Source organism: Podarcis pityusensis (genome assembly GCF_964106645.2).
Source record: "Podarcis pityusensis genome assembly, chromosome: 8".
NCBI classification, from domain to species: domain Eukaryota; kingdom Metazoa; phylum Chordata; class Lepidosauria; order Squamata; family Lacertidae; genus Podarcis; species Podarcis pityusensis.
Genome location: NC_138033.1, coordinates 28,449,051 through 28,476,635, shown reverse-complemented (window position 1 = coordinate 28,476,635; position 27,585 = coordinate 28,449,051). Strand labels below are relative to the sequence as shown.

General features: G+C 41.6%; 1 protein-coding gene and 1 long non-coding RNA gene across 2 annotated transcripts; one reads left to right on the top strand and one right to left on the bottom strand.

Annotated features, from left to right (window-relative positions):
* The first annotated feature begins 1,642 nt into the window (after window positions 1-1,642).
* Window positions 1,643-27,585, top strand: CLSPN (claspin). The gene is made up of 24 exons (XM_081015641.1): window positions 1,643-1,796; window positions 2,590-2,719; window positions 3,383-3,822; window positions 5,117-5,275; window positions 5,874-5,946; window positions 6,645-6,753; window positions 8,150-8,706; window positions 9,834-10,025; window positions 10,766-10,941; window positions 12,561-12,751; window positions 12,959-13,020; window positions 14,036-14,241; window positions 15,471-15,631; window positions 16,759-16,985; window positions 18,291-18,402; window positions 18,880-18,958; window positions 19,537-19,682; window positions 21,099-21,263; window positions 21,388-21,509; window positions 22,412-22,542; window positions 23,480-23,570; window positions 24,195-24,277; window positions 24,633-24,794; window positions 26,479-27,585. Exons 1-24 carry the CDS (start codon window positions 1,779-1,781, stop codon window positions 26,587-26,589), a joined length of 3,903 nt encoding a protein of 1,300 aa, XP_080871767.1. The 5' UTR covers window positions 1,643-1,778; the 3' UTR covers window positions 26,590-27,585.
* On the bottom strand, window positions 5,288-8,583 carry LOC308482520. Its single transcript, XR_013989308.1, has 3 exons — window positions 8,494-8,583; window positions 6,675-6,820; window positions 5,288-5,525 (listed from the first exon to the last, which is right to left on the bottom strand). It is a non-coding gene; the product is annotated as an uncharacterized lncRNA (long non-coding RNA).

Genomic DNA, 27,585 nt, shown 5'->3' with positions numbered 1-27,585 from the left:
AGATGGTTGAATGCCAACAGATGTAGAGGCAAAACAATGCCACAGAGAAAAAGAGAGAGAAGGATGTTTTGGGAGGAACCACCAAGATTTGCAAAAGTACAATTTAAACAACAGCAACTGCAAAGGAGCAAAAATGTGACAAAACTAAGAGATTAATAAAATTTTAGGGCTGTATTCAGTGCTAGTTCTATTCAGAGCAGACCTAGTTAAGTACAGTAAATGGACACAGCTAACTTAGGTCCATTAATTGAAACAGGTCTACTCTAAGCAGAAATTACCGTATTTTTTGCTCTATAAGACTCACTTTTTCCCTCCTAAAAAGTAAGGGGAAATGTGTGTTCCTCTTATGAAGCGAATGCAGGCTGTGCAGCTATCACAGAAGCCAGAACAGCAAGAGGGATCCCTCTTGCTGTTCTGGCTTCTGAGTTTCAGAATATTTTTTTTCTTGTTTTCCTCCTCCAAAAACTAGGTGCGTCTTGTGGTCTGGTGCGTCTTATAGTGCGAAAAATACGGTAAGTTTGGCCAAATTTTGGTTTAGGATTCAAGCCAGCAAGGCTTTTGTCAAATGCTTCCCCTCTCCCATACCTTTTTTAGCAGTGTGCCTGTACAGTGTATGTAGTCAAACAATACCATTTCCCTTGCATATTTAAAACACTTGTTTTAGTTTTAAGGAGCAGGGTGAGTGAGTGCAAAGGAAAAGGTGATTAGAGGAAGAAGCAGCTGAAAGGGTTCCACAAAAACCCTGAGCTGGCCCTGAGCCCACAAAGGGTCCAGATACAGCTAGCATTACATGGGAAAGCACAACCCATGGAGGATTCATTGCTATAGTGAACATGGCATAAGACCATCAGAGAGGCTGGACGCTACGTATCCAGGCATGACATAGGCTTGTATCTACTGTTGAGGAAGCGATTGCTTCCCATAGAAATCAGTGGAGAAATAGTTTATTTTAGCATAACTACGATTAGGCAACAGCATTAAACCCTAACAGCAAAGTTAACAGCATTTCACGCTGTTTCACACTCAAGTTTTATTTTTATGTGGAAAAAGTGATGTGCGGAGTGGAGTTTTAAACATCTGAAAATGCAACCTATATTGATGCACAAAGGGAGCATCAATGTGTGCATCAGCACACAGAGCTTCTGAGTACAGTACTGTTGAGGTCTGAGTGGGTGGTTTTTTGTGTTGAAAGGGGTAGATTTAAGTAGCTTTTTTGCTAGATTAAATTAAAAACAATAACAGCAACAATATTTTAACACTGTACTATATTGCGGGGTTGTTGCTTGTGCAGCTGTTGCATGCTACGCTCTCAGTCCTCCCCCGCACATGACAGTGAACTAAACTGCAGGGTTGTGGTTAGCCATTTTCGCGACAAACACCACCCATCTGCAATATGGATATTCCACCCCCACCACCCCACGCGCGCTCTTTTACTTCTTGTGGGCTGGAGAGAAAACCCCGCAGGAAAGAAAGAAAGGGGGAAAAAGGGAAGTGCCTTGTTTTCATAATTTGGCCATTCTGCAGTATTTTATCTCTATGTTCCTTCTGCGACGCGAAGGGAGAGGGGTTAACGCAGGCTACGTGGGGGCAGTGCCGCGGAGGAAATCCTGCCTCTCAATTGGTTCGTGCCAGGATGACAACCAGCGTATGGGCGGAGGCAGGTTGCGATTGGCTAAGGTCTGAGGAGCGGGGGGCAAACTCTCAGCAAGAGCGGGAAGGCTCGAATTCGGAGGCGCGAGGGAGGCTTTGGCGCTTTTCGCTCGTCGGCGTCGGGCGCCATGGCGGCGGCGACTGAGGTGAGTCCAGTGTAGGTTTGGCTCGCGCCTGGAAACTGCCTCCAGTCAGCGGCTGGCGGTGCGAGGGGAAGACGGAGGACATTTGCCTTGGTGGCTGTCGGCGGCCCCGCGGGAACCACCTAAGGGATCAAGAACTACAACTCCCAGCATACATTGCGGCTAACCTCGGGTGTCCTGAGGGCCCCTCAGTGTCTTTGGAATACTGTATGGTCCTCGGAGGGGGAATGCAGTGCTACCGTTTCAAACTTGTGTATATGTGCTTTTAATTTGTTTTGTTTTGTTATTCATTCATTGCCTTAATATCCCACATTTTCATCCATGGTCCTACCCCCACCTCGTTTAATTCCCCTCAACAACCCTGTGAGGTAGGTTAGGCTGAGAGGTATTGACTGGCCCACGGTCACCCAGTGAGCTCTCTCCCATGCCTGCCTTGTATAACTTTGATCCTTCCACTACTGTGCAACTTACATCCGTGGGAACTTCTACTGTGCAGTCTGTTAAGCGTGCTGAGTTTGATAAATGTACCATGCAGCAGTTTCTGGTTTTGATTTTTAAATGAGAAGCATGTCACTGTTGTGTTAATCATGCCAGACTCACTCTCTGGGCAATCTTGCCATGCAGACATTAGACAATGGAACCCCGAAGAACTCTGCTTCTAAGGGCCCAATGTCATTTTCTTTGCAGTTGGGAGGTGAATGGTGCTGGAGTTGGCTTCTATTTTAAAAATCCATTATCAAAACATTTACATGTGTTTATCTCTTTTGTCATACTTACAAATGTATGTGGCTTACAGATTCTGTTGGATGTCGAGGATCTGAAATCTCAGGAAGCGTCTGACAGTGATTCAGACAGCGGACAGGGAAGCTGTGAAATGACCTCTCCAGCACAGATAAACAAAGGAGTTGCATCTGTTGATGATGAAGGTCAGTAATTTACTGTCTTTAAAAACAAAAGGGCATTACAGAGGTCATTGCATTATTTCAAAGAAATGTCCTATACAACAGTAAATATATCTAACATATATAAATGTGACACATATATAATTTACCCAACATCATGAACGCAGTAAGTTAATCCATTTTTCATAGGAGCCCCTCCATGCATATCTGACACCTCCCTGCCTACCCCTCTCTCCCACAAAGTTTTGAAAGCCATTTTGATATTGGGACTGCTTTCCTGAAACTGATTTTAAAAAAATAAAAAAAATTCTTAGTATTTTCTAAAGTGGCAAACAATAGAACTGAACATTAAAGCCAAAACATAACAAGGCTTGCTGAAGCCGATTTAAGAAGGAAATAATTACATGCACACACCTGGTCCTTACACTCCTATAAGCTGTAGTAGTTTGTGGATTGTTACCAGAGCAGGGGGGAAATAGAGCCTACAGGAGCTAAATTGCACAATAAAGTTCAATTAAATTACATTGAATTCAGCGTCGCTTATCTTTAACTGCAGTATGTAACTGAATCTGCAATATTTCAAGTGAGGAAAAGAGGGTAAGAAATAAGTTTAACTGCTTTTAAAATATGTGTGTGTTTGAAAAAAGGGTGCATGCCATAAATATGTGAAACTTACATTTTTGACAGATTCTGATGAAGAGATATATGTGAGTAAGAGAGTAAAATGTAAGAAGATCCTCCCAGACAGTGACAGTGAAAGAGAAGACCTGGCTCCTGAGAAATCGGAGGCTGCAACTGGGGATATGGAAAGCATGAAGGAAAATGGTGATACATTTGCTACTAAGGAGAAGAAATCCAACCTAATCTGCAAGGCTCTGCAAGACAGTGATGATGATGAAGTGGACAACTTGTTCCATAATAAGAACCTTGGAATGTATCCAGAGCTTGGCTTGCCTGAACATAAGTTGGAGAACTCTGGGAAAAAGCACAAGAACCACAGAATTCATTGTATGAAGGAAATTATTGAAAAAGAAAAGGGTGCCCCAAGGAAAAGGAGGAAGGAGAAAGAGAAAAAAATGAAAGCTATTAGAGATCTCATAAAGAAAGGAGAGGCAGAAGAAGGGAAGGTATGATGGGAATGAGAAGAACATTTTAAGGGATTGGGCTTTGATGGAATAATTGTGTGCACCCAAGGTAAAGCCCAGTCTAATGCCAAGTGATGTATTTACATTTTGTGATTCATGCCTCATGTTGCATTGACTGGCATGTACACAAGTGTCTCACAAGCTGCATTGTTAAACTGAAATGTCAGCTTTAGCATTATGGTATGGTAGTCCAACTTGCTGCTACAACAGGAGAGAATAAGGCACAGTCTAGATAAGTAGCTCACCATGCAACTGTTCTTGTTTTCATGTCACTTTAGAGGACAGATGGCCATTGCATAATTGAATGTTCCCCTCTGTTCTAAAAAAATCTTGTATTATGCACACCACCACTTTTATATAGAAAATGTGATGGGTAGGAGTAATCTAATGTAGGCTTCTTTTGATGTGCTGATTTTCCATGTATAAACATTGATTGAATGCTTACCCACAACATATAATCCTTTGCTCAGCGTGAAGCAATACAGGCCAGAGACAGTTTTATTGCATGTTAAGTTGTTTGTCTAAACTGGGTCAGGGTTTGAATGCAAATAGGATGGGAAGCATGTGGGGGCTACAGATGTTTTTGTACTTTTTGCTTCTATCAGCCTCAGCCAGTGTGACTGGTTGTCAGGAATGATGAGAGTTGTATTCCAATAGTATCTGGAGGGCCAGAGATGCCCCACTTCTACTGTGGTGCATGGTATAGCATGGGGCCTTGCACTACAGGCGTCTCCCCACTTTTACGTGCAATCAACTCATGCGTGATCACGTATACATGTGGTACCGGGAAATAAATAAAATAATAAAATAAAACGGAATCATACCAGGAAATGACAGAAGAGAGAGTCTTCATGGCTTAAAGGGAAACATCTCTGGATCCTAAAGATGATGTCAGTGAGGGTGGAGGAAGCCCTGAAGAGAGGCTCAGCAGGGCTTTGTTTAGGTTGCTTAGTCTCCCTGCAGTAGCAGTAGCAGCCCCTTTCCAAAGCTACCTCCAGCAGGCTCCAGAGCTTCAACTCTAGATATTTGGTTTGGATTGAAGAGAGAGCTGGAGAGCAGGAAAAAACAGGTGCTTCCCACGTACATGATTTTCTGCTATGTGTGTGGGCCCCCGAAGTGTAACTTCCACGTGAGTGGAGGGTGGTCGCCTGTGGTTGGCTTTACTGTGAACTTATAGTATGCAGTTGGAAAAATTGATTTCCTTTTTATTTATATAGGAAAGGGGGGGGGGTAGCAACTGCTAACTGTTTCCTGTATTCTACCTTTCTTGGGCCAGGAGGATAGTGAGAGGTCTTCTTTCAATGACAGTGGGTGTCTGCTGGCTGATAAAGACCTCTTTGAGAATGGCTTAGAGGAAGAGGATCCCCTTCTTCAAGATGAAGAGTCTCTAGAGTTGATAAAAGCTGCAGGGAAAGAGAAAGTGAAAAAACGGAAGGTGAGTAATGCTAAACCATCCAAGGAAACCATACAAAGTATTTGTTTTTGTTTACCTGAACTTATTGCCAATCAGTTTTACTGGATGATCCCAAATTCTAGTTGGGTGGTGACCAGAGGCAGAGCCTTTAAAGTGGTGCCACATTTGTGGAATTCAAGTGGAGAGGGTTATAGGAAGATTCCAAAAGTACTGCATTGGAGCACCTTCAAAGCACAGTGTCCCAGTGTGCTAGACAGAAATTGGTGGGGATCTGCAGCAAACACCACGAAACCCCAGAAATAAATATTTGGATAAATATTTGGTATTTCTTTAAGCAATACTCTGTACAAAAGTTTCTTTTGGCATGTTAAATTTAATTGCCTCTCCCACCAATACTGGTTCTGAGAGTGAACACGACAAACAAGATGGATGAATATGAGGAACGTCTATTGAAGGAACCTAAAAATGACACCCACACCTATTCACTTTTAGTTTTGTTTCTATCTCACTTTTTTGTATGGTACTTAGCAGCACCTCATCTTCCATCCTGAGTATGCCTAACTTTTAATTGTGTCTAAGCCACGTGTTTGCTCAAAGCTGTCTTTTCATTTTTGTTAAGGAGCGGAAGGCAGCCAAGCTGGGTAAGGAAGCCATCAAACAGTTGCACAGCGAGACTCAGCGGCTTGTCAGAGGTAAGATTTCAAAACATTTTGCAAGATTCTGTATGCATGTAGAAGGTTCCAGGTTCTATTAAACTCTGGTATCGCCCACTTTAAAAACACCTTAAAGGAACTGTCAACAGAATGTGGACCTATCTTTGCCACAGACCTTGGAGATTCATTTGCTAGGCAGTACTGTGCTTGCTGGGATGCTGGTGGCGCTGTGGGTTAAACCACTGAGCCTAGGGCTTGCCGTTCAGAAGGTCGGCGGTTCGAATCCCCGCGACGGGGTGAGCTCCCGTTGCTCGGTCCCTGCTCCTGCCAACCTAGCAGTTCGAAAGTACATCAAAGTTCAAGTAGATAAATAGGTACTGCTCCGGAGGGAAGGTAACGGCGTTTCCGTGTGCTTCTCTGGTTTGCCAGAAGCAGCTTAGTCATACTGGCCACATGACCTGGAAGTTGTACGCCGGCTCCCTCAACCAATAAAGTGAGATGAGCACCGCAACCCCAGAGTCGGTCACGACTGGACCTAACGGTCAGGGGTCCCTTTACCTTTACCTTACTGTGCTTGCTAGAGCAATGGTCTGACTTTGTATAAAACAGCTTCATATGTTCCTTTTAAGATTTTTGTGTTTTTATCATTAAAAGTTAAACCAAGGCCATACTATTCAAAACTTTCCTTTATTGTATCCACACAGACCAGTTTAATCCCTTTGTTTCTTTTCTGGTAGAAGCCAGCATCCCTCTCCCATACCACCTACCAGAAGCCAAAAGTGTCCATGAATTCTTCAAGCGCAAACCTCGTCCTGCCTTCCAGGGAAGTGCTATGGCTTTGCTAAAGTAAGTCAAGCTTGCTGCTAACTTGTTCCTTTTCATGATACAGGCATCTCTAGGTGTTGCAGTAGTGCTGTTATAGAATAGGACTGGATGCAGAATTCATCTTTTTAAAATAATAATTTCATTAATCTAGTTTTTCAAGATAGCTTACAAAAGAATCATAAAACAAATATAAAACAGATCAAAAACATCAGAAAAGCAATTATCGTAGCAACAGTAAAAATTAAAAAACAGTAGATATAAAATGTTTTAGAGATTAAAAAGATTTCCCAGGATTTTAAGAGAATTAATCTTCTTAGAAACTCTGGGTTTCATTAAAATAAAAAAGTTTCAAGGCTGCATAGCTGTGAAAATATGCCTGCTCAGTTTTCAGAAGCCAGAAGGGTGATTAAGATTTTCCAGAGGTCACGTTCAGGGTTACAACATGCTGCCCAGTTCAAGCTTTTCCCATTGACTAGCAAAATCCAAATATATTGTGCAAAATAAACAAACTTGTGTAATTCCCCAGTTTACATAATTTATACAGGATTATTATTTTTTTGTAATTCTTGGGGCTAAATTCTAATTTTATGTTTAGCACTGAGTACGCAACTGACATCTCTTACTAAAAGTGTGCCATTTATACTCTGAGATGTAACTGAGGGTGTTTTTATGTACTATTATTTACTCCAAGTTAGAGAGAGCTAATTCATTTCATATGCTGCAATGAGTGAATGCCTCCAACCAACCCTTGTACAGTATCTATTTTGTAATCCTGTGGAAACATGTAGAGATTATTTCGTGGAATAAAAAGGAGAGGCTTAAATTGATATACCCCCTTCATCTGAAGATCTCAGGCCAGTTCACAAGATAAAAAATACATTTGCCTTGCAATGAAGAGATGGGGAAATGGATCCTATGTACACTTGCCTATCCTGACTTCTCTTAATACCAGCAGGTCCAGCTCCTTTCCAAAAAGTGAGATGCTATGACAGCCTGCTAGTCTGAGATTGGGCAGTGATGAGTCTCTTCCTTAGCACACAAGCCCCTCCTTCCTCTCTGCTTGTACTGGGCACTGATGAAAGGGACTGCTTCCTTTTCAAAAATTGGGAGATTGTTTCTTTTCATTATGATTATATTGAATTGACTCAAAATGGGCTAAAACAAAATGAACATCAGTAGAACATGTTGCACAATTTAACTCTCCTGCCCCACATGAGAAGGCACTGTGCACATTACTGTGTCTAGCTATTGGCAGAAAACTGTAATCATTCTTCAATAATTCTCTCCCCCCTCCCTTTATTCAAGGATAAATAGGCAAAATACTGCATTCTGCCCTTAGCCTGATTTCTTCATTTTCTGAAATGAACAAGTTTAAGATTGGTAGTGATCTAATTTGTATTCCCCTCCCCCCCAACAGATCAACTAAATATCAGCCCAGTCTGGATGAAGAAAGTGCTGTTCCAAAGAACCCAGGTATCGATTGCAGTGAGAGTTGGAGAGGACAATTTAACCAACCAGCAGGGAGAGTATTGGCAGCAGGGCTTGATCTGCAATCTTCGGCCCCCTTGAACAGCACAGATGAAACTTCTACTGGGGAAGTGGGAAATTTGGCAAAACATTGTTTTGAGGAAAATGAACAGGGCAGTGATTTAAAAATTGAGTGCCTTAAGGAGGAGCTGAGTTCTGGAAAGCAAGAAAAGCCTGATCAAATCCCTGCAGAATGCATCAAATCAGTAGAGAATGAAGTGGAAGAAAACTTACTTGAGCAAGTGGAGGAGCAATCTTCAGAACTGGGTGGAAAGCCCAAAGACATTGTGCAGCCACAGGAAGCAGTGTTGTTAGCTCCTGCTGAAAAAACAAAGAAGTCCAAGCTGGATCGGCTTCGGGAGCTGGGAGTAGACCTGACAATCAAGCCTAGGCTGTGTTCCGGGGATGATTTGTTTATTAATCTTGATGAGCCGGAATCTAACAGAGGTGTGGTACCAGTATCTAATAACTTGTTATGTTGTGATTCTTATTCGCTTGCTACTGCTTATATGACAAAAGATTGAAAAGGGAATTGCTAGGGAAGTTTGCATTGTTGGGGAGGGGAAGGTAAAAAAATAGATTTTTCATTCTTCCATGGTATCTTCTCCTAAAACATTTGAGTTCAATGGTCAGGTGCTATCTGCCACTTTGGATATTGAAATCATTTATTTCTGTGTAATGTGTCTAGAATTGTGACATGCTTTGCTTAAATCAGGTTGTTTTAAGTCTCCGTAAGATATTCACTTAGCATGGTTTAGTTAAGTCTCTTGCTCATATTTAAGCAAGGACACTTTTTCACAAGCCTGCCAGCCCCCCAGTATTAATAATTGTGACACATAGCAGTAAAAAACATAAATCGGCACTCTTCCATTAGGAACACAAGAACCTGCCTTATATCAAGTAAGACCATTGGTCCATCTAGTTCAGTACAACCTACATTGACTGGTAGTAGCCTTTCAGTGTTCATCTGAAACATTCTCAGCCCTACCTTGAGATGCTGGGGGGTTGAACCTGTAAACTTCTGCATGCAAAGCAGATGCTCTACCACTGAGCTATGGCCCTTCTCCTTAAGGCTTCTTCAAATGCTTGCCATCACAGTTACCTGGATGTAGTTCCTAATTTCCAAAGGTGTCCTAAAAAGTGTCCCTTAATTCTTGACAGCTGAGGCGCTGTTTGAGGGATGACACTATTTTATTGTCTCAAACCCAACAAGAGTTAAGAAGACTTTTGACATCTTTTATTCAATTGTTAGTGCAAGAAAAACTAAAAAAAATTATGAAAAGACAGAAGATTTGACTTTTGCCCATAGGTTTAACCCCAGAATTGTGCCATGTTCACGAGAGAACTATTTTCTCCCACTTTCAACCAAAATTTCAGAAACCCCAACAGATGTTGGCATGGTGTTAAATTCTTAACAGGAAGACTCTTATTTTTCAACTTGATTGATTTTAGGTAACTTTAGATCCAGCTGAAGTAAGATTGATAGGCTTTAAAAAAATGAAAACTACAAAGTTTTTCACAAATAAGTAATTATAGTATGTTTTCTTTTCTAACCCCTGCCCCCCCAAAAACAGAACTAGATGCTTTGAAGGAACGTTTTGTGAAGCATGCACTTTACACAACCAAGCCAAAAGCAGAACGAACGGTGGGCTTGACTATCATTCGGAAAGAGACCACTCATGAGGGCAAGGAGGAGCTGAAAGCAGATGTGGTGGCAGTGACGTTGGCTGCAGAGACTGTGGAGGGTGCAACCCATGCAAAACCAGGTACGCTTTGAGAGAGCACAGGGCAAGGTTTATTGGGTGGGGATGCTTCCATCAGTTCTCGGGTGCTTGTCATAAATAGAGCTGCAATGGTGGCTCAACCAATGTAGATTACTTTGTCAGTATCATTTTTGATACACTAAAAAGGTGCCCCTTGATTGGAAAGCAGGTTTTTAGTTTCTTACATTAAAAAAAAAATGCAGGTTCTCAAAGCTGCTGATGGCAAGTAGCATCTTCAAAAAAGGGAACTGACTAAGATGATGCCTACTGCAACACAAGCATGCGTCATTTAGAAAAAGACACAAAATGGCATTCATCTGAATTTAAAATAATCTTTGTTGCTCATACAGGTTTAATTGATTGACTCACATTTCCATAATCCAAGTTTTAGTCAATTGAATGACAGCCCTAGTCCCACATGATGAGTAGCTCTGTCCTCTTGATGATACAGTATCCCCAGTTAACCCCTCGTCACCTACAAAATCTATGCTTCAAGTAGGACCAATTGTCCTTTTTAGCTTAAAGCAAATAAGATCTCAGAAGCCTGAAGCTTTCCTTCTCTCCTAGCTGGAATTGCTGGTTCTCTTAGTCAGCACATGAGTTCCTGAACACCCCCAATTTCAAATAAACTTCCATTGTTTTTAAAATTAATTGTTGGTGGCATCATTAAAATGTTTGCCTGGGACAATGACATTTCTGTGTGTCTGTTAAAATGTGCATCTTAGCGTATTTATGCTTACCAGGTGAAAAGCTACAAATGCTTAAGGCTCAACTGCAGGAGGTCATGAAGCTCCGCAGGATGGAGGAACGCCAGAAGCGGCAAGCATTGTATAAATTGGATAATGAGGATATGGTGGAAGAGGAGGAAGAAGAGGAGGAGATGACAGATGAATCGGAGGAGGAGGAAGGCAATCAAGAGGTCTTTCCTTTATTTTGCTTTACATTTTATTTTATTTTGGCCTACTTCAGCAAGTTCTAATGTATTGCTGACTTCTCATAAAACTGTCCAGGAACTATGAGACTCAGGAATTTGCGTCATGTTTAATATTGACCTCTTGCCAAATTGATCTGAAATAAAAATTGTAATTAAGTAAATGCGGCTTCAGCTCCCCACACAGCTAGGCATTGAAATCCAGGCTTTTATCTTGTCCACCTTACTGCTGGCAATTTTGCAGCCAGAAATTTGTTATGATTTAATCATGAAGCAATTTCCCCCGAGGAAGTACAGAAATTCAGGCAGGTAGTCACAGAACCCTGAAGGGCCACCACTTACTTTGTCTCGTTCCATACCTCTCAAAAGCCACACAGTGGGGCTCTGAATATGAGAAAGTAGGAAACGAGGCCAAGAATGACATTGCTGTACAGAGTATCAACTAGCAGAGTATCTTAGAAGCTCTGTTGCAAGGAAATGAAGCACTGCAAAGCCAGGCAGAATTGTGATGAACCGGTACTTTAGTTTGCTTTAAATATACATATCTGCCCCCCTAGCAAGACCAATTCTGCAATTTTACTATAGGCAGAATAAATTAAACAAAAGGCAACAACTGTTGCATCTAAGTTTTGGAGTTCTGCAAAAATTTAGTATTTATTTAGAAGACTTGAAAAGCAAGTTACAATCTGAATTATCAAAGTGGGGTACATTATTGATATAATTGGAATCTGTAAAATACAGCAATAAAAACGGGCCAGATAAGAAACTAAGGGAGCAGCCTCTGATCATTGTGAATGTCAAGTAGCAGCAGATGCCTCTATTGCAGAGTTTATGCCACCCATGATGTCCAGCTGCAAAAGAGGGCATCTGTCTGGGCTCAACGTGTTCTTGGACTCTGTCCTGGCACCTGTTTTTAAATGCTAGGGATTAGACTTGGGGGAAAAAAGAAGGAATTTAAGGAAGTACATATTCTTCACTGCTGAGATAACTCTTGCAATATGTTAGGAGGAAGGGCTTCTGAACCGGAGAATAGTAGTTTGAGATAGACCAGCTCTAGAAATTAAGTGTTGGCCTTCTGGATCAGTTATCCCAAAAGAGGGATGGGGCAGGCAGTAGGGAATGGGAACTGTGACCAGCAACCACTTCTTTATCCTTGCTGCTGGTGGCCCCCATTGTACCTCTTTTCTTAGTCTGAGCTTTTGGCAGATACTGGCTCCATCTTTTTAAGGTGTTGTCTGTTACTATAAGGGCTAGAAACTGGTTTATTGCATATACAGAAAGAAGAGACTAAAGAAGTCTAGATAACATGAGAATTTTGCTGGATTAGATCAAGAGTCTATCTAGTTCAGCATCTTGTTTCCCATAGTGCCAAGCCAGATGCTTGTGGGCTTCGCAGAGGCAAGTCAGGAAGGCTAGTCTCCTAGCAACTGGCCTAATCCTTTTTTTTAAAGCCCTGTTTTGTAACCGTAGGTTTCATAAGAGTTTTCACTGTTCGCCATAAAAGTGTATGCACTTGAAGCCAACAACTATCTGTGTTTAAGCATACCCATAAGCAAAAGTTCACTCACTGTGGAATTTGGTATGCATGTGTGTGTATATTTCACTAGACGGTGGAGTATCTGCTTGGTGAGGCAGAGGAAGATAATGAGGAGCTGGAAGAGCAAGGCCCTGCAGATAGCGACAAAGAATCGGTTGATGAGGAACAAGCAGCTAACTTTGTGCACTGCACTGCTGTTCCAAAGCTTTCTTCAACAGAGTCAACCTTGCTGCTGTTCAAGGATAACTCTTCAAAAACAGGGTAAGCTTTAGTTTTATTACAGGACTAGCCAACACGGTAAACTCCAAATGTTCTTGGAATCCAATCTGAGCCAGCATAGCCAATCACCCAGTGTGTCCATCAGCAACTGGAGGGCACCACATTGGCTGTCCCTGATTTATGGAGTGGTCCTTGCTACCTTTTAAAAATATGATTATCCTTCATTTGGGCTGTTACTGTTTCTTGCAGGTGTTCTCTTCCAAGTGAAAAAGCTGAGGTGGAAGAAGGTGTGGGAAGATCACACAAGCCAGGTAATATACCTGTGTATCTGCAGCTGGCGTGCTCTTGTCTGTTTTTTCATACTGTGCCTTTGAACGACAAACTAAGCTTCTCTTGTAACTAAAATATATGTCTTAATAACTTTTATATGTAAGTCTTTCTGCTTCTTCTCTTCATGATTGAATGGTGGGCAAGCATTTTGCCAAAACATAGATATACTTCAACAATTAGCAATATATTTCTTTTAGTTACAAGGTAAGTTTAATACACAGATACATAGGCTGGTTAAATTTTGGGAAGGTCTATCGAACAACCACCTCTGGGATAGATGTGATCTGCTGCATGCCTTGCTGCAAACCTATCTTGGCTTACGATCTGCTAAAGTGTGGATCAGAACCCCACTGGATTTGCTGCAAGGAAAATGTGAAGTTGTAAGTCTTTGACTGCTTAGAGGCTCAAATCTTCACATGCTAGAAATGAAGCAGTGTGTGGAGAGCTGTGTATATAAGAGGTGAAACTAGGAGAGAGATGTATGGGATATAGTCGCTGGATGAGTTATACATAACTAGGTTGTAGGGAGTTGGGGTGAGCAGAAGATCTTAGTTTTGATGTGGGCTGTTTTATGTAGCTTGAGCTGTTCTCATTCCATGTTTGTACTTCTGAAAATGTTCAGCTGTTTCCCTACGTTACTGCAAATGTTTCATTTTGTTGGTGACTTCTGTTTCAATGAGTCAGTGGTTTCCCCTTTCTGTGAGACATTGAAGATTTGCCATTACTGGAAGCAGGATATTTTGTGGGATTGATTCACACTTGTGCTCTAGCAGAGCTTTATTTGGGGAAGACCCAGTGAATGAATTTCATTTGGCACTCAGTGATAAACCAGTTCCTATAGTTGGGGTCTGAGCAGAACCTCAGCCCTCCCCCAAATTCCATGGAGAGGGATGTGGCTTAGTTCACTCTAATAGTTCACTCTAATAACCAGCTCAGGTTGTTTTAATTCCTCTAAAAATTAGTAGGGTTTCTTCACTTTTCCTTTCCTTCTCTTAGAAGATGAAGATTCATTTTTACTGCCGAACTTGGCAAAGGAAAACAGTCACAACAGCAGCTTTGAGTTGATTGGTTCTATGATTCCCTCCTATCAACCTTGCAATAAGCAACTGGCACGTGGAGGCAACTTTCTGTCTGCCGTTGGAGTCGTCCGCTCTCCTTCTCCCGGCTTTTTCAAAACAAGCTTCATCAGTTCTGCTTCTAAGGTCAGATTCTGATCTTTTAAAAAATCTTTAACTAATAGCAGCTGGTCACTCAAAGAGCAAATATGTAACTTTAAGAACTGGTGCCTGAATTTGCTTTCCCCCCTCATCCCTCTCCACTCGATTTTCCTTTTTGTATCATGCTTCTTAAATGGTGAGCTTGCAGACAGGCGCTGTTGTTTTTAAATCTTCTGTGTGGCATCTAAGAAAATGCTTTATACATAATGGATAGCAAGTATTTGTGAAGTGTGGAGTTTTTTTTAATGCAGTGTTTACCATAGGTACAGAAACTTAAGCACACCATACAAATGAGGTACACCCTTTAAACTGTGCAGAAGGGTCACACTCCCCTTGTTCTTTTCATTGCACAGGTCATCCAAAAGGGTGACTATGCTGCTTCAGTGCCAAAAACAAGGCCAGATGCCAGATAGAAATAGCTCTAGAAAATTGGTGTCATCAAACAGTGTCTGTTGGGCATCAACCACTAATTCCAGCGTCTTGCCCAAAATGGATATGTTTGTGGCTAGCTAGTAGTTGGAATAATCTTGAGGAGAGGCAGGAAGAGTACCTCTTTTTGGCAAGGTGGTCAGGGCCATCTTGTAATGAGGATTTTGTAGTGTCCTGGACCCTGCCTCTCAACCGTCTTCCACTTGTTATTAAGAGCCATGCCTTTGTGAACTGTCTTCAGTTCATTAATTTAGCAGATGTAACTGTATTTGTGTAGGTTTCAATAAGCTACTCTCTTGTAGTCTCCATGACCTGTCTATTCTAATCTGTGGCTGGCCTTTATTTATTTATTTATTTATTTATTTATTTATTTATGCAAGCATATTTGTAGTCATAGAACAGCAGATCCCAGGGCAAGATACAAAACAACTATATACATAAAATCAGACATGAGAATCTGAGGACAAGCCTCCCAATGCTCTTGTTCCCCTGGCTAGTAGCAGAGACAAGAATGTATTTCCTTTAATTCTGCAGCCTTAGGGAAACATTTCTTTCTTTGCTTCCTATGTCCAGAAATTCAAAGTTTTTGCAAATTGATTAATTTCTATATGCAAACATTATAATTGATTCCAATTTTGTATTGCTTCAGTTTGTTAGCTGCAGAGTTCTGGCCTGCACTTTTAATTTTTCTAGTTTGAATTTTTCATTTCCTAGTTTGAATTTCGGCTACAGTCTGCCTTTTAATTCATGAATCTTAACTGTGTTCTGCTTCTCATCTGCTTTAGAGTTCAGGGAAGGCATCTGAGCCTTCCCTACCCATAGAGGATTCCCAAGATCTCTACAATGCTACTCCTGAAGAGAAAAGCCCAGTTCCAACAGCTGGAAGGTTTCAGTTCCAGTTCTCCCTAGAAGACGACACTCAGAGTCAGTTGCTTGATGCGGATGGGTATGTAATTTGGAGAGTTGGCTCTCTTTTGCAAGTAACGCTTTCAAAATAGGTAGAGTAAGGTTGCATTCCTAAACATACTTACTAGGAAGTAAAACTGCATTGAACACAGTGGGACTTGCTTCAAGGTAAGCATGCATAGGATTGTGAATGGTTAGAACAAATAAACAGTGGGGTGAAATGCACCCACTCTTCAGTGAATGGTTTCTCAGTCTCAGAAATGGAAGCTGCTGGTTTGCTGTTGCCTGTGTACTCAGTATCTTCTAGTAGTAGATAATAGGCTTGAATCCTGAAACCCACGAGAAGAAGGAAGTTTGGTGGTAGAAAAGGATACGCTTCCACTTTTCAGTCCAAGACACAGTGTCCTCAATGACTTAGCAATGAAGTCAAGTTGCTGGATCTGACAAATCTTCAACCAGCAGGCCATATTTCAGAGTTACTTAGTTCACAGGCCTATTGGGAAGGTGTGTGTGTCTTGATCTTTTTGACTATTGGCAGCTTGTGGAATGAATCTAGCCTGAAAACAATTTTTATACAGGACCCACAGCCCTACCAAATCTTAACCCAAAGTGTAAAAAACTTTGCTCATAGTCTGGAGTGGAGTGAAATCATTTTCAAGTTATTTTGATTTTGATTTATACCCCACCCTTCAAGAGGTTCCCAAGGCAGCTTACACAAAGTTAAAGCTACTGTTAAATAAATTAAAACAAATATATTGAAGTGCCACAATATAAAGGCAGCCAACAGGATTATACCAAGAAGCATAACAAGAATGCACAAACATTTAAAAACCCTGGGAAAATAAAAACCACATCCACACTTCCTCACCCCTGTTCCTCTGCTTCCTTTGTGTCAAAGTTTAGATTGAACATTCCTTGAGAAACTGTAAAATTCTTTCACATTGATGACACTGTATACACAAAGCAAGTAAATAAAAGTTGTCTAAGGTAGGTAAGTCCTAAAAGAAAATGCTGAAACAGTTATACAATGGTGCTTACCCTGTGTAAGTGTAGCTACAGAAGAAGCATCCCAAAAGGTCCATGCTGGAGACCTTTCTTGCCAAACCATCTGAGCTTCCTCTGATGACTGTGGACTTTTTCAAAGATGGTTATGAATTTTGCTTTCAGGTTTTTGAATGTTGGCCATCACCGGAACAAATACCAGTCATCCAAGGACCGCCTACCGTTGGCTAGCATGGACGAGAACGCCATGGATGCAAACATGGATGAGCTGTTGGATCTGTGCTCTGGCCAGTTTGCCTCTCAGAACAAGTGTCCTCCCAACACTTACCATGGCAAGAAGCAGAACATGGAAGAGCTGCTCAACCTTTGCTCTGGAAAGTTTGCTTCCCAGAGTAAGTTGTGGATCTTGCTCCTCATAGCAAGAGCTACGGTTGCACATACCACCTTCGGTAGGCTTTTGCTAAATTCTACACCCAGAATATGATGATCAAACCAAAGGGAAAGAGGCTAGTAGGTACCTAGTTTTGGCAAGTAAATTTAACGGTTTTGTCTGTGGATTTTTTTTTTAATGGCAATTTTATTCCGTTAAAAATAATCTTTACTCTGATTTTCAATTTACACACTGCTGAAGGCTGCTTGCAGCATAGTAGACACATGTAGGATAACAATAAACAAGATAAGGAGGTAAGAACAGCATATATAACAATCTGATTAAGGAAACCTGTATAAAATGCAACAGCTTAGTAGTCTGACTGCTTGCCCGAAAAGTTCTTGTTGTGACTGAAGGCCACTGTCAAGGGAGCAAGAAGTCCCATCCCAGGAAAGAAGTTCCTCAACCTGGCAGAAGTTTCAGTAAAGTGGGGGTGGAGGGACAAATGTGAAAATTGCAGTTTTAAGCAACACTAGAGTTTGAGTAAAGGAAAGATGGAAAGACACTGAGGATTTTTTTTTCTTATTTGAAACCAAATAGTTTTAACGAGGAGAAATAGCAGAGATGGGTTCACCACAGAAACTAGCACAGCAGAGCCTTTCCAAATTCTCTTCTTGCTGTACCCAAACCTTAGTTTTAAACATAGTGTCTCCCCTGCTTGGTTTATTATCATCATTATTTATTGACATTAGATTTATTGCCTGCCCTTCACCAGCAGGTCCCAAAATTTAAAAATAGAAGTAGTTAAACAGATTACAATCACATCTTGGGTATCAGTGGCTGAGTCCAACCTCTGCCATTGTTGACAATTGTCACTTTCTCAGTCTTAGTATCTCTCCATCCCTGTTTTACTTAAATCCCTGCTGTTGCTTAAAACTGCAATTTTCCTCTAAGTGATACCCACCTTTCACTTTACTCAGACTTTTGCTATTGTTTGAAACAGCCACATTTTTCCCTTTCGTTGTTCCTCTCTTCTTACCTCCATGTCATAGTCGCTGCTGCTGTGCAACCAGCCTTGTCTTCTGCTCCCCTTCCCTGACTTTATGCAAATCCTCCAATGAGAGCTGTGTGATGACGTTCTTACATTATAATATATAGAGAAATAAAAGCTCCCAATATTAGGTAGAGGAATTGCTGTTTCTTTAGCAGCAGCAGCTTTTTAATAAGTTTAAGGGCTGGGGATACAAGAACACTTTATCTGGGACCAGCTGGGTTCTGCCTGTTGGTCCCTGTTCCAGTGACATCTCAATTCTGGTTTCTTTCTCAGATTCTCCCATTCGATCCTCCTCAGCAAACCCTAAACTGGAAAAAGAGAGCAGCACTGATGATCCAATGGCTGAGGCAGTAGCTCTTTGTTCTGGCTCTTTTTCAACTGAGAGGTAAGCCTTGGAGATGTGCAACTCAGTTCTCCAAAGGTTTTCCTCTCCTTTAGTAGAGGGAGCATGAAAACATCCATTGTATTGAGATAATCGGTACGACTGGGAGGAGAAAACTTCTCAATTAAGCAAAATTTTTCACTGGCCTAGTCGCCAAGAAGTGGTGCTATCTCTCCTTATTGTTTACCTTTCTGCACTAAACTAAACTCCAGAAAATTAGCCGCAGCTAGTCCAAGGCAGTGCTAAGTACAGTGACATCTTGGGGACTGTGAGGATAGATAAGTCCTAATGCGTTTTGTTTTGTTCACCATGTTCTGTCATGGCTAACTAGGTGTGACAGGTTGGACAGCAGGGGCGAGATGCCTGTGGCCCTCCAAATGTATATTGGACTCCTGTTTTCCCACTTGCACATTCCCACTTTGCTAGATTCTAGTTGCTAAGCAAGTCTTTTTCTTCCCTTTTAAAAATCCTTTCCTGTAGAGAAGCGGAAGAAGATGAGGAAGAAGAATTTGGAGACTTCTGTCTCTTAACAGATGACCATGCCTTTGATAGTGAAGAAGTGAGTACTGCAAACTATTGTGGTTATTCCAGAATTAAACACCAGGCATGCATTCCACACAAAACCTTAACTATTTCCACTCCCACCCCAAAGCCAATGTTCTACTCAACTAGTCCACCGGAAGCTAATGGGCAGGGCTGGGTATGCCCCAGAGTAAATGGATTTGAAGAGAAACTCCATTCTGCAGCCTGAATGTGTGTACTAAGCAAATTTGCATATTTTTCCTTACTTTGTGTAATTGATTCTGCCTTTATCAGTCATGGGGAGTACCTTTGCAGAGCACTGAAGCCTCAAGCCTAAACCCTCAGTATCTTGTTCAGTCACCCCTCAGGCTCCTGAGATTTCAACAGACATTGCCCTGTGCTCTTCCATTCCCATTTCTATTGCTTTTTAAATGAAGCTGGAGGCTGTACCCAGTAGCTCATTCTGTGGGTTTTCTATGCTCCTAAACAATCATCATGTAGACACCACCTTCTAACTGTGTTGTTTAAATAAAAGAACAAGCTGAAATATAGAAGGTAGTAAAGGAGGTGATAAGATACTAAAGGAAATCCTGAATTCATTTCCTGAATTGATAGGATGAAAAGAACAAAGAGGAGGAGGATGATGAGCAGGAGGAGGAAAAGGAAGGAGAGACAGAGGAAGAAGAAGAGAGTGAAGATGAAGTAGATGATGATGATGAAGAGGAAGTGTTAAGACGAAGGGAAGGAATGAAGAAGAAATTGTAAGTAAATCCTTCTAGCCTTTATAGTTTTGCAATAAACAGGATCAATGCAGTATATGAAGCTAGCTAAAACAAAATAAAAAGGGACAGGCTTGAAAGATGTTGGCAGAGAAATCTTTCCAGGGGCTTTCTTGGCAAATTTGCTAAACTTCATGCACTTTGAGGGGGATAAGCACCACCTCAGTTGATCTGCAGGCAGGGGAGTGCTCTCTCTCTCTCTGTGTGTGTGTGTGTGTGTGAGAGAGAGAGAGAGAGAGAGAGAATGATATCACGCCAATGGCTGGCATGGAACCTTCAAGTGTCAGCCAACAGTGAAGAAGAAGACGAGGAAAAGATTACTTAGATCCCACCTATCTGACTGGGTTGCCCTCAGGCCACAAAACCCCGGACTCAGACCATGGCTCGATGCAAATTGGACACAGACTGAGATATGGGGGATGGTTAAGGCAAATCTGCTTTTGCGCTGAATGGTTGGTGAAGGCAGCGTGGAGCAAGCAGACAACAGTGGCAATCAGCCGCTGCTTGAACAACTGCAGGGTTTGACAGCCCAGTTCCATTTAATGAAATGGCGGGCTGACGATGAAGCAGGCAAGGGGAAGGGTACTCAGAGGGCTAACCTGTTTATTTTTCTGGATGCTGCTGAAATGAGCTCAGTGACACACTCTTGTGAAGGCACCCCAAGAAGGCAGCAGCAGGAAGGAACAAGCTCTCCCAACTTGATTCGGTTTACCCTTGGCATCTGTTCTTATTTCAAAATATTAATAAACTAAATTCTGTATTAAAGAAATGGCAACAAATGTTTCTGAAATTTATTGGGAACAATAAAAACCATGACTGAAGGCAAAGGTTTTATATGATGAAAGGAAAAGAGGAGAGCCTCGGGTTCCTTGTCTTTCTTCATTTTGATTGGGGCTTAATTGTTTCTATTTTGTTGCATCTTTTAGAAGCATGGATTTGGCATATATTAATAAAATAATAATAGTAATGCTGCTACTACTAATAGTAATAATGCACAACTAGTTTTAAAAAATGTAGGCTTACAACTTTTGTGGCCTTAAATACTGGCATGATGTTGAAAATTTCTATTGCATGTTAGGGTATCTCCTAACATGGGATTTGCAATATTTCACAGTATCTTTAAGTGTTGTACTCACACATTGTGCTGTTCTTTGGTGATTTAAGCAGTTCCTGTGTATGTATGGAAGTCTCAGTTCAACTCCTGCCTTGCAAGGTATAAATGTTTTCTCCTTGAAGGACTGAGAACAGAGTCTTGGAGGGCTGGATTTGAGACTCTGCCTGCTAATGTTGGCAGTTCTGGGTAAGATGAAGTTTGTCATGATGTGCAACAGCTCCTGAAATCTTTTTAGACTCAACTTGGATTCCTGGTTTTCTTTCCCTCCTCTCAAAACATTTCAGCAAATTGCAGGACTTCATGGAAGAGGAGGCTGAGCTGTCGGGAAGTGAGATGGGGAGTGAGGATGAATATGACGGTGAGGAACTTGATGTTTATGAAGATGAAGTCCTTGATGAGGTCCTCCCTACAGATGCAGAACTCCAGGATCAAGTCAACAAAATACACATGTCAGTAGCCGCAGATACATCAGCTTAAAATATAGTTTGTGGTTGTGCTTTTCTGAAAGCACAGCCTTGTTTTTGAATGAAGACTAATTTCAGTTTCCCTCCCTTGCACATGGATACTTTTTAGGAAGGTGATGCTGGATGATGACAAACGACAGCTGCGCTTGTATCAAGAAAGATACCTTGCTGATGGAGATTTGCACAGCGATGGCCCTGGGCGAATGAGGAAGTTCAGGTGGAAGAACATAGGTATAATGCTGTCTTATTCTAGAGCAAGCCTGCACAACTGGTGACCCATGAAGATGAATGAGCCATGCCTGATACAAGTTGATAGTCCCTGCTTGTGGTCGCAGGCAGGGAAAAAAACCAAGAAGGCTTATTGAGACCCTACATGGCTTGTTGCCTGTGTTCAGCTTAGTGGGTCACAAATGGTCCTAGAGAAGGAGAGAAACAGACCTTTACTCCCCACCGTCTTTCAGTCTCTAAAATATGTAATAGCTGCTGATCTGTTTTACATTTTTGTGTGGCTTTTATTGTACAGTGGTGCCCCGCAAGACGAATTCCTCGCAAGACGAAAAACTCGCTAGACGAAAGGGTTTTTTGTTTTTTGAGCTGCTTCGCAAGATGATTTTCCCTATGGGCTTGCTTCGCAAGACGGAAACATCTTGCAAGTTTGTTTCCTTTTTCTTAACACCGTTAATACAGTTGCGACTTGACTTCGAGGAGCAACTCATAGAACGCGGTGTGGTAGCCTTTTTTGAGGTTTTTAAAGACTTTGGTGATTTTTGAAGCTTTTCCAAAACTTTCCCGACACCGTGCTTCGCAAGACGAAAAAAACCGCAAGACGACAAAACTCGCGGAACGAATTAATTTCGTCTTGCGAGGCACCACTGTATTAAAATTGTAAGCTGCTTTGATACTTTTTTATGCAAATATGCTGTCTGTTCTGCAGGCTACATTGGTAAACCCAAACTCCAGCAGGAGGGTCTCTTGCTTTCCCCTTCTATCCCTACCACAACTGTCCAAATCCTCATCTCTTTCTCCCCCACCAGGCTCACAATGCTTTTTCTGCATTTAACACTTTTACTTCTAAGTAGAGCATTTCAGGCAGCAGTGGCCAGAACCAAATCCCTTTCTGTCTCTGTTTTCAGACAGTTCTTTTCAGGAGGATATGTTTCACAATGATGCAGAGAACGATGATGAAAACGAAGACCACCTGGATGAGACAGAGGCGAAGTGGAGGAAGGAGCGCTTTGAGCGGGAGCAGTGGCTTCGGGAACAGGTAGCTTACCTTCGTGGATAGGCTTCTTCCTGGACCATTTCATTTAGCCTGCTTTTATGACAGACTGAGATGAGACCTGAAATGTCCCCCCCTATCTGTTCTTGGTTACAAGCCATAGATATTTAGTATTCTTGGTGGTGCAAACATTCTAATGTAAGAAAATAATAATACTGAAGATAGCATCTTCCACTGGGCCAGTATCAGTGGTAGTCTTCTTTATAAAATAGGAGGCAATATGGATGAAGATGTCTGTGGGAGTTTGTAAACTTGATGGTGAAAAGGTTTTAAAACAGCTTTTAATGTCAGTTAATGGATTGTGAAGTAAGAACTGTGCCAGTATCTTGCAAGTAAAGCAAAATATCAGTAATAAATTCTTTTATGGATTATTTCACATATGTATGTTTTTTTTAAAACATACATAACTTGCATTTTTAAAAACATACATAACTTGTCTTAAGTATACCTCTAAAAGGCACAAAAATTGGCATCCCTTGTCAGAGAGGTAAGATCGGCTGCAATTCCCTGAAGAGGATACATTCAATGACAGATGCAAGTTTGCTGCCACATAACGGTTGGAACTGGCCTCTTAAGTCCAAAGAGTATACAGCTAAATAATTCTGCCAGCACAAGCAGAACTTCCCCTCCCTCTCCTCTCCCCATATGCCCCCTAACTCTACTTGGGAAGGTTGAGGGAAACTCACAACAGATTTAGGGGGTGCAAGCAGGGAGGGGAAGTTCCATTGTGCCGTTCCAGAAATGTTTGCATTAGTGGAACTGTTTTGTTGGGCTCCTCCCAAAGTGGTTTGTTTTTTTTTTTTAAGCGAAAGCACATGACTAGTAAAAGTGTCATTCATTAAAGAAACTGCACCTTTTTTCAGTTACTTTTTGTTCCATGCTTATAATGATGTGGTCTAATGAAAATTCTGCTTATTTACAGTTGGAGAAAGGGGAAGAGGAGGATATCGATGAAAACAGCCAGTTCATGAAACTGGCCAAAAAAGTCACTGTCAAGTCCCTACAAAAGAAAGGTACACCTGTTTCTTACTGAAGTGCTATGAATGCTAGCAGAACCTTAGCAGAATGGGGATGGGTGGGCACCAAAATTCCACACCAAGGCTGCAGGTTGATTGAAAAAATACTTTTGCACCCTAGTGAGACTTTGATATCATTTTAAATATTGGTAAGCTATAAAACAGCTCACAAAAATAAAACTTCTGAAATGCCAGATCAGTCTTAAAAATAATGAAAGAGAGGCAGCAGCTAATATGATGCAACCCCCCCCCCCAAAAAAAACTGCAGTCACAGTAGATCAGCGTTAGCCATCAAAAGTCTTGCATCGAAGACCTGGGCCTTGGATTTATGTTAATGCCAGGTGCCTCCTTTCTTTAATTTTCTGGAAAGAGCTTTCCATAAGTCAGAACACGACAACTGAGAAGGCCAATTGTTTGCCACCACAGGGTTGATTTTCAGGTTCTTTGAATGGTCCCAGCTGTGGCCATACTTCCAAGTGGCTTGTTCCTAAAACCTTGCTACCTTTGTACAGAGCAAGTGGCATTGGGAGGGGAATTGGCAGATATGTATTATTATACGCTACAGTTCTTAGCCTTTCTCTTGCAAAGTTTCAAAACTTTATCTGTTTTTTGCTTTTCTAGCAACTCCCTCAATAGCTGTACAGGAAACTAAATCACTACCCAGAAATCCATTTGAAACTTTCCGGTCTGCCAGTGATCCACAGGTCAGTACTTTAGTAGTTTTGAGAACGGATTATTTCTTTTGAGAATAGATTATTTCTTCCCTTCATCATTTCTCATATTGCATCTAGATAGCTTTCTTTAAAATTGAAGGTGGGCCTCATTTTTGAGATAGGAGTACCAAATTGCACATCGCTTCTCTTTGAACAGTGCATTATTTTATTTTAGTAAGCTAAACAATGGAGATCAAGTGGATTGCTAGTTCCGATTTACTTTTCCTGTGAGAAAGAACAACTTGACTAGCAGTTCTTCTGAAGGCTTAAATTGTGTTCAGTGTACAACTCAGGTCATGTTACTTGAATGTTATGCCTCTGGATCCACCCCTCCTCCTTTTTGCAGCTGAAGAATGGATCACTGCTGAACAGGCCCAAAGCAGTCCTGCAGAAACTGGCAGCCATGTCAGATCTCAACCCAAATGCCCCCAGGAACTCAAGAAATTTCGTCTTCCAGACACTCTCCCCAGTCAAGAGCGAGGAGACGAAGGAGAAGTCCAAGCCCCAGGTAGATATCTCTTGATTTAAATTGAATGGAATCATTTACTTAGTCTGCTTTTAATTTTTTTGTTCCTTGAACTGGGTATGCCTCAGCAGGAATGGTCTGAGGGAGAATTTGCACTCTTGGCTGGCAAGGAATTTGAGACACGATTATGATATGGATCCAAAGCACAGCTTTCTCATTCATATTGTAGGCAGAGCAGCATTATGTGGCATTCATTCATTATACCCCACCTTCCAGAATATGATCCTTCCAAAGTAGCTTACAAAAAACATTAAACATCAGGGAAAACAACAGCATCCTTCCTATGGGGCAGCTGGTGTTAAACTGGTGCTGGGGGTGGGGCAGGAGAAAGTCCAACTGCAGCAGGCATTGGGGTGGTCTTTGCCTGCCTCCCAGTCTCCTAGAATCCTGTTTACAGGGCATCCAGTGGAACATCCTGGGGATGGATTCTTGGGCTATTAGATGAGCACATACCTTTGTAAGTATTACTTTGCACAATCAGTAATCCAGTACTTGCATTAAAGGATCTTGTATATTAGGGCTAGAGTTGCTGTCAAATGGCAATATAAGAAGACAAATGGCAATATAATGAAGGGAATGCGTACGGAAGAATAACTATGGATGATTACCAGAGCAGCTGAAGGAAGTCCAAAAAAGACTTAATTTGTCAAAAATTTGGATAAAATTGTATAATTTTGTTGGAAAACTAATAAAAATCTATTAAAAAAAAAAGAGTTGCTGTCAGTCAGGTTTAATGAACCTGGGCTAGGGTGGCCAAAAAGCTGCCCTTCTTTATATATCTTTGTGCTCTTTAGCATGCCAATGACAACCCTGTTTGAGATTCACAACCTCTACTTTAGGACAGGATAGTTAATCCATCCTTAGAGGCTCCCTAGGAGTTCAGAACCCCTCCTTCCCACAACAGTATTTCATTCCTTCCTAAGTTTGTCAGCCTCCTTGAAGAGTGCTTTAGTAGGGACTCATTAGCACTGCTTGAAGGTAAGGAAGAGTAGTTTATGTTCAGGAGTGCAAATGATAGGAGGAAGCTGGAGAAGGAACAGAAATGGACAGCATTATCCATATGAAGAAAGAAGTCGGGTGTTTACAGCCAAGAGTGGAAAATGTGTCTGTGTTTTGGGGTATGTGTGACAGAAGCTTAATGATAACTAACTGATATGGGGGGCAAAGGGGCAGGAACCTTGATTGTAATCTTCCCATTACATCTGGCAGATCATTGCTCTGCTAGATTACCTTTTGGTCTGATCCAGCAAGGCAATTCTTACATTTTGCTATCTTGAGTGGTTTCCTGGCTGTCAGCAGCTACCTTGCCCTTCCTAAATGTGACAAAGAGACTGTGTGTGTGTGTTGTCTGCTTGGGCCCTGACCCAGCCAAGTTGCCCAGGACAGGAATGTCACATGGCCCTCTTAGCAGAAAAGACCAGCTGCCATCCTATGGTCCATAATCAAAATACTGCTGAGTTATTATATAATTCAGACTTGAAAACAGCCACTCGCTCAGTTGCCTATGGCAAATAAGAATGTCCAGGGGACAAAAGCAGGGACCCTCCTTCTCACAGAGTGCAGTGTTCTTTTTGCAGGGTCAACGTATATCTGAGCCAATTAAGTTAATTAAAAAATTCTCGTGCTCAAGAGATTTTGTGGTCTCATGGTTCCTGTCACCTTCTAGGTCAAGAAGAGAGCTCCTGTCGCCATTGCAACACCTTCTCCCAAACGGCTACGGCTCGATGGCACTTCAGCTCAAGAAACCCGGAGTATATTTCAGTACTTGGAGCGATAAAAGACGTGGGTGGAGAGCACCGATGTTGCTTGGTCTTGGTCCAGCTGTTGCACAGACTTCTCAAGGGAAAGAACTGATGCAACTCTCTCTCTAGAGTGGAACCCTTTTGATAATGAGATGCCTGGAATGTCACTTGGCCTGCATCCCTGGGTGCACAAATAAGAGAGCAGGTGAAAGGGTATGTTCTACCTGTTGGATGCAGCTGCAGCTTGAGTACCAGTCAAACCTGCACTTCTCTACATTGGTCTTATCTTCAACTTGCACAATCTGCATTGCACTCCCAAGAAGAGTTCTGGTCCAGGCATTTGAGGCCTGTGTTTTCATGCTTTAAAAAAATGATTACGGAGGCTGAATATCTTCCCCACCTGTGTTTCGCTAGTTGTTGAGGGCTCCCTAACATTATATATATCTGAAAGTTCTAGGGCATTTTTAAATCAAGGTTTTAACTTTTTTAAAGGCAATTTTGGTTCCTTTTTCTGTCCCCCACACCTCATTCTAATGTTCAATTGTTGCCCCTCCTTTTTAAACAGAACATGTGAAATTGTGTTGAGGAAGAAAACTGAGGCATGGAAAGTCGTCTTCTGTCCATTGTGCATCCTTCTCAGTTCTCCATACCTTTATTTGAACACTTTAAAGCTTTCAACATGAAAAATAGAAGGGGGAGGGGAGGGTTTTTTTTAACAGTTACATTCAGTTTTTGAGGATGGATTTGAAATTTGAAAGGTGAATGGAAATAAACAACATATTTATGGCTATATTTAGAAAGTGCTGCAATGAAGACTTCTTACAACAGCATCTTGCCTGCATCTAAACATCCTCAAACTTTGTACCTCCACGATCTCAGAGGAGTCATTCTGAATTGTAAATCTATTCTGCCGGGGGGTGGGGGTGGGGGCGGAGAGAAAGTATAGTGTTAAAAATGGATGTGTACAGATGATGAAAGATGTGAGGCTGTGCAAGCAGATTTTCAAAATAAACCAGTGCTTTTTAAATCTA

Excerpts from the sequence above, each read along its gene's own strand:
- CLSPN (XM_081015641.1), top strand. Across the intron at positions 10,942-12,560 it reads AGGAGGAAGGCAATCAAGAG|ACGGTGGAGTATCTGCTTGG; the intron begins GTCTTTCCTTTA and ends ATATTTCACTAG. Across the intron at positions 16,986-18,290 it reads TGGAAAGTTTGCTTCCCAGA|ATTCTCCCATTCGATCCTCC; the intron begins GTAAGTTGTGGA and ends TTTCTTTCTCAG.